The sequence below is a fragment of the Nannospalax galili genome, unplaced genomic scaffold (assembly GCF_000622305.1).
Source record: "Nannospalax galili isolate Female #2095 unplaced genomic scaffold, S.galili_v1.0 scaffold814, whole genome shotgun sequence".
NCBI lineage: Eukaryota > Metazoa > Chordata > Mammalia > Rodentia > Spalacidae > Nannospalax > Nannospalax galili.
Window position 1 is genome coordinate 717,325 of NW_008334397.1, and position 7,417 is coordinate 724,741.

Consider the following 7,417-nt stretch of genomic DNA (forward strand, 5'->3'; position numbering starts at 1 on the left):
AATTTTCTGTTTCCTCAATTATACCTTTATTTATTTTCTTTCATTGCCCCTGGGGTATAGATATTCCTTTCTTCTCTCTTTGTATTGCTTCCAAATAGTTTTTGAAGGACTGGTTTCATGGGCATGTATTCTTGTTAGCCTATTTATGTCATGGAAGATTTTTCTTTCCCCTCAACTATAATATACATTTTGCCTGGGTATAGTATTCTGGGTTGGTATCTGTGGTCATTTAAAACTGGGAATACTTTGGTCCAGGCTCTTCTGGCTTTCATAGTTTGCACTGAAATGTCAGCTGTAATCCTAATGGGTTTTCTTTTATATGTGACTTGTTGTTTCTCTTTTACAGCTTTCAATATTGTCTCTTTGTTTTGTATGTTTAGTGTTTTTACTATGATGTCCCATGAGAGTTTCTTTTCTGGTGCTGTCTGTTTTGTGTTGTATATGCTTCTTGTATTTGTTGGGCATGTCTTTCTTTAATTTTGGGAAATTTTCTTCCATGATTCTGTTAACGATCTGGTCCATGCCTTTTTCTTGGGATTCTTCTCCTTCCTGTATGCCTATGATTTGTAAGTCTGGTCTTTTTATGGTGTCACTGGCTTGCGAGCAGGGCCCAGGAAAGATGCTGGTCTAGGGTAGCTGGTGGCCATGCCACCCATAGATGTAAAGGGAGATGGGGGTGGGAAGAAGCCCCAATGGCTCCTGGGGACTGCACTGAGGAACTGGGTAGGTCTGGATGCAAAGGATCAGGAAGCAGAAAGGTCAGCCCTGGCATCCAGAAAGAGGCTGTTGGGTTGTGCAGCCCAGGGAAGCAGAGGGAGGTGAGGTTGTGGCCAGGCCCAGAGGGTTCCTGAGGACCCCAGAAGGAACTGGGTTGGTCTGGATGCAAAAGATCAGGAAGCAGTGGTGGTTCCTCAGGTGTCTGGGGCGCCAAGACAAGGAATGGGACAGGTCCCAGGCTAGAAGGAGAGACCAGCAGGGGAGATGGGAGGGTGAATGCGGCTGCGGGAGCTGGTGGGGGTGCATAATCGACTTACCCTGGAAAGAGGCCCATGGGTCATGCAGGCTCAGGGAAGCAGAGAGCTGCTTCTTTCATTTTTATGTAAGCTCAATTCACATTGATGTTTCTGAAATCTCTGACATGCTATTTTCCTTCCCTTTATTTCTTCATTTTTTGTTGGGTTTTTTTTGGTTGGTTGGTTGGTTTTTGGTTTTTGTTTTTGTTTTTTCATTTCTGTCTACATCTGCCAGTGACATTTCCTTCTTACTTCACACTGACTTTATTTATGACAGATTCCTGAAAAGAACTTTGATCATTCCTATGTTGTATGGGAATTTTTCCTATAGTTTGTTCAGTTACTAATGAAAACATTAAATTACAGTTTGGAATAATATGTTATTTTTCCAGTCAGAAGGAGGGACTAGAATAGAGTGCTTGTCTAGCATGCACAAGGCCCCACTTCATTTCTACACAGCAAAAAGTCAAAACAACAACAAGAAAAGTAATATTTGACTTCATTAATATTTAGTTTAGATGAAGCAAGACTGTAATACATACAGTATTACTATTTCATGCAACACTTGACACTTATATTGTGCATATTAAATGTCAGGTGCTGTTTGAACACTGACTCTCAAATCTTCTCAGCAGTCCTTTCACATAAACACTGTTCTCATCTCTACAGATGAGAAAAAGCCTGGAGCTTTAGTGATGGCTATCATCCTATTGCTGAATAGTGGTGCAAAGACAGCTCTAGGCCTTGCCCTCATCTTGCTGTTACACCGTCACCCTGACTTCAGACATGGCCTCTGCACTCACACACCCTGTACCTCCTTCTTCTTCCTCAGCCCACTGGTCTCAGGTGATCTTTTGATTTAAAAACTATTTACAACTTAAATTGATAAAAAAAAATCTTGGCCAAATAACCCTTGCCCCACTCCCCATAGATAGACTGATGTCATCAGTCAATTTTGAGACATTTTTCTTCTGCTGCACACCACCCAGATGTAATCTACAGGGTTTACACCAGGCAGTGTCCAGAACTGGAAAACAACAAAGGTCTTGCAGGACCAATGTCTATTTAAAGAGACATGTCATAAAAGATTAAATTCAAAATTTAATCTTCTTAGGACTATATGAAAGCACAAAAAATGAAATAAACCTAAGATAGTCTTCATTTTAAATTGAACTCATTCATTTTTTGCAAAAAAAAAAAATCTTCAAATCAATATCTTTGGGAACGTATTCTTATGGAGACTTCCTTTGGAAGTCAGTAGTCCTTTCTTGAAATTTAACTTTTTCAACACTGGTCCTTATACTTTTTAAAAATTATTTCCTTCAGAAAATTACAGTGATCATTTTGAAGATGCAGACCATATTGATGCACCTTTGGTTATTAAAGATGAAGAGATTCATCCCAAGGAAAATCCTGAATCAGAGAAGGTAAATATGCCCATCAGGTTTATCAGTTGCACTTTTGACAGTTCTGTGACAGCTTTCATCAGCCTGCTGACTTCCTGTCAGAAGAGCTTGAAATACAGAGTTCTTCAAAGTCTTGATCATTGTAAGCTTGTAAGTCTCAAACACTTAAGGATTTTCTAAACTAAGTGTGTCAATGTAAATCTTAAAGGAAACAGTCATGACAGGTGATGATCTTAGAAGCGGTGACTTTTGCTAGATAATTTCTTTACAGTAAGCTTTAGAAATGGAACACAATTAAATTTTAACACTATTTTTTAAAATGATCTATTAGGGCTTTCTTTGTAGAACTTGTCCTTGTGAGATGTTGTGAATACCCTTCCCTGGATTTCTGCTAATGGCAGCGTTAGTGTCTGAAGCCCATGTGGTTACGACAACACACATTCTGTCCTGCTCTACTCTAGTTCTGTCATTTCCCAGTTCTTAACATGATGTGTTTAGGCCTGTTATTAAATATTTCCTGTGCATTATAATCTGTCATTGAAGTTATAAAATAGTAGCTACTAGGATAATTACTGTTTGTTTCTTTGGTCTGGATTTGGACATATTCTTTTGTGCCTATGTTAGGATGAGGTATTTAGAACATGTGTAAAACCGTACTCTAAATAGAAACACTTTTTAAAAGTATTTAGCACTTTTTCTTGAGTGTGTATATATCCTTCATTTTGGAAGAAGTAAGATGATTTTAGAAATAACAGGTTAATGTGGCCTTTGTGTATCTTTAGAAATATAGTGGCATTTGTTTGAAACATGGAAATCACAATATTCTGTGAGCAAGTCAGTGTATATTAAGAAAATAGACTGTAAAAACATGAAAGCCTTCCTGAGAGCTGAGTAAGACTCCAGATCCAAAGGAAGTAAAGCTGTTACTTGGGCCCTGTACCCCTGGCTAGGTGGGGAATCAAGGGGATGCTAATTAAAACCTTAATATTGAAGAGCTTCAATATCCTGCCCTTTGACAGCCTGCCTACCTAAAAGTATGCCCTGCAAACTGTAGAATAGTGAATTGGATGTATATTTGGTAATTGGTTTTAAACAATAAGGGGAAATTGATTGATAATGTTATAATTTCAGGCTCATGTGATGAAGCGCCCCCCTGATACTCTGATGTTTTTAAATAAGCAAACAACAACAACAAAATAAAATTTTTTAGCAAAGTAGACTAGCTGGTAGCCTCTAGATACTTGAAGCAAAGTTCAGTCCCAAAACAGTTTTGGTAATGACCAAGGTTCCAAAGAGACTTGCAGGAGTTCTTGCAGAGCTGTGTCATCTCGCAGGCTGTGGTAAAGGACAGCGCCACATCTTCTCATGGTTCCTGCCTTCAAACCTCTTAACTGTCCATTTTGTGGTCATTTGATGTAGTTTTGCTTTCAAAACATGTAATTTTCTTCTTTTAATTTAGGAAGAAGAAAACTGGCATGCTGGCTAATGGTAAATATTAGTTGGCAAGTAACTAGTCTATTTAAAATTTCATCTAAATTGTTTTGGGTAAAATGTCTTTATTTTTAAATATCTCTAAGGAATTAAATTTCATAGCTTTTCTCAATAACGTATCCTATCTTGACTCCATCCTGTTATATTTGAGAATATTTCCTTTTTTTATATTTGAGAATATTTCCTTTCTGCTTTTTTTCAGGCTTTTTACTTTCCATGTAGATGCCCATTAGACCTGCATATAATCATTGATATGTATGTTGATGTTAACCTAATATATCTTGTATATAATAAGAAAGTCATGCTTATGTATATATGTATGCACATACATATATATGTAAGATTACATATTAATACCATTTACATGTGCATATTTATTTTTAGGCATTACATGTGACCAATTTTACTGGACCAAAATGACACAGATTTTTCTTCCATTCCTGCCATTTTTCTTTAATGTTCTTTTAGTTGTATTGCTCGACTCGTTAGATTCTGTGGACGAGGTCAACCTTGGTGAAGAAGATAAAGCAACAGCTCAAGCAAAGGCCCTCCCAGAAATGACTGACAGTGCAATGACAGAAATAGGTAGAGTATTTGGAAATCAGCTCTCCTCTAAATATGGACTACTTTGTGACTGACTTCATTTCTGGGAAAATACACAAACTAACATATGGACATTAATAAGACATTCAGTCTCATCTTTTTTCTACTATACTTGACAATTTAAGTGATCAGAACTTATTAATGGTGACATTTAACATTAAATAATCTATGCCAAGTATAATTTTATTTATTTTTATTTTGGGGCATTTTGGGGGGTTTTGTTTTGTTTTGTTTTGTTTTTTGAAGCAGGGACTCTATGTAGCCCCAGCTGATATGGAACTCACTATGTAGACTACTGGCCTCCATCTCACAGAGACCCACCTGCCTCTCTCCTGAGTGCTGGAACTAAAGGTGTGCACTGCCATACCCGGCTTTGTGTCATTTTAAAATGTGCTAGTAAATGCTGTTGGTGCAGATGCTGTCCACACAGTGGGACACTGTAGGTAAGTACTCACTAGCTACTGTGTCCATCAGAGGGTTCTAATTGCCATGTGTAAGAGAAGTGGGATGTGGTCTCAGTTGTGCTTTACGTTTGCTCCCTCTTGTGGAAAGGCTCCATCACACCCTTAAATTCTGATCTAATTTTCATCGAGCTTGTAAAGATATTTGTGATAGCTAATACCTTTCAAATGTTTGAAAGCAATAGAACCATGATTGCCATTTGACATCTTATGTAAAAACATCATATCAATGTTTGATATATAATACAAATATTCTTGATTTTCCACATTGGTAGTTGCAAATGTGAGCTTTTTAAAAATCATCTTTCTTTGCAGTGTTGGGATATTTACTAATATTAGGTAAACTGAGGTACTTGAATGCAGAGAGCAACAGGAAGCAATAACCAACTCTAAGAATCTGCATCCATTTTATTTATAGTAATTATTCTATTGCTGAAGTATAATCCACAGAAAAGCTCATTTGTCTTAGGATATAGCTTTATGAATTTTTACTTTTTTATTGCGTGTGTATGATGTGTATGTTTGTGATAGCATGTGTGCCACAGCACATGTGCACAGATCAGAGGACAACTTTTGGGAGTCTGTTTTCCTCCTTCCATGGTAGGTTCTTAGGATTGAACTCAGATTATCAAGCTTGTATTGCAGGAGCTTTTACCCACTGAGCCATCTCACTGGCTCCTAGCTTGATGAATTTTTAAATACTAACACACCCATATAATCATCAGATCAGAGAAACAAAAGAAAACTCAAACTGCATTATCCTGTCATATCTCTACTTCTAGTCATCACCTTCTGAGAGTCCTTACTGCCTGCTTCTTTCTTAGTCTTTAATCTTAATATAAATGATATAAAGTCAAAAAACCTGAGTGTGGTGATAAATGCTTGTAATCCAGTACTTGGTAATCTGCGGCAGAACAGCAGTTTAGAGGAAAGCCCATACTGCATGACGTCTTGGGGCTGGCGAAATGTCTCAATAAGTAAAGGTGTTTGCTGCCAAGTCTAATGACATGAGGTTGATCCCTCGGACCCCCATGGTAGAAGGAAAAGCTACTTCCACACGTTGTCATCTGATCTCCTTGTGTACTGTAGCACATAAACATGTTCCCCCACACACACAATAAATGAATAATGTTGAGATTAAAAAACAAGACCCAGTCTCAAACAGAAGAAACCCACAAAACACTTATCTAAAAGAATGTTTCCATCAGGACTTGCTCTTCATTGTTCCCTAACTTACTCTTCTATCAGAATGAAAGTATGTGTAGAACATGTCTCTTAGTCTTACTACTATTTACTTACATACCCATCTCATAGATACTAGGGGTCTCTACCCACTTGCACAGTTTTTGGTAAGCAGACATGAATTCTTTCCAAAGATCAGTGTCAGGGCTGGAGGGATGGTTCAGCAGGTGGGAGCACTTGCTACTGTTTGGCAGAGGACACAAGTTTATGTCCCAGCACCCACACAACAGCTCACAACCCTCTCTAACTTCAGTTCCAAGGGATTAGATGCTCTCTTCAATCCTCTGTGGGCATCAGGCACACACATGGTAGGTACACTTACATACATGCAAACACTCATACACATAAAATAAAATGAAATTTAAAATTTCAAAGACCAATGTTAAACTACGGCTTTTCTAATCATGCTCATGCTGTAGGAAGTTCATATGTGTGTCAAATGGCCAGAGGCTGTTAAAATGTGCATGAGAACAAGCAAAGAAGGTAAGAGTTACTGCATAGTGTCTTCAGACTACTGCAGAATTATGGAAGTGGCTCATTTGATTGTATAGATTAGCTTTTAATACAATTTTAAGTTTCAGAGGATGATCTAAAATAAAACTTAGTCAAACATCTGTGGAACTTACCATTTTCTCTGAAAAACGTATGATTTTTATACAACACGGTAGAAAAAACACTGCTGTACACTGTAAGAAAAACTCGGAAATCAAAACTGTATTGCTCAAAGTAATACACTATTTTTTTTTCTGTTGAAATGTTCTTGACTCTGAACTCTTTAGTTACTGGAAGGTAGTAGAATGTGAATTTATTGTTACATAGACTTATATTTGCATTCCCAGCCTTGCTACTTATCAATTCTGTGTAACACTGGACTACTAATGTCTTTAAGCCCATTTCCTCCTCAATAAAATGAGGCCTTGTAATGGTCAGCTGATATAGATACAGCCTAGTACATTGTTAAGATTCAGACAGCAAGGTTCAGTGAGATGGTTGGGGGCCGGGAAGTAAAAGAACTTGGTGCACAAGCCTGATGACCTGAGTTCAAGTACATGTAAAGGTAGAAGGAGAGAACTGTTTCCACAAAATTGACGTCTTAACCTCTGTGTAGGCACTAGCTGTGGCATACACACGCATACATTCATACACACACACAAAAATGATAATAAATAACACTTTTAAATTAAAAAGAATTCAGTAAGCT

At 37.6% G+C, this 7,417-nt stretch overlaps 1 protein-coding gene across 1 annotated transcript in view; it reads left to right on the forward strand.

The window, feature by feature from the left end:
* Positions 1-7,417, forward strand: part of LOC103731018 (centrosomal protein of 162 kDa) — a gene marked incomplete at its 3' end in the record, with an annotated part of 42,866 nt that overhangs the window by 19,097 nt on the left and 16,352 nt on the right. Inside the window, 3 exon segments of the mRNA XM_029561724.1 lie at positions 2,340-2,457; positions 3,879-3,907; positions 4,379-4,495. Coding sequence (XP_029417584.1) covers positions 2,340-2,457; positions 3,879-3,907; positions 4,379-4,495 — 264 coding nt within the window.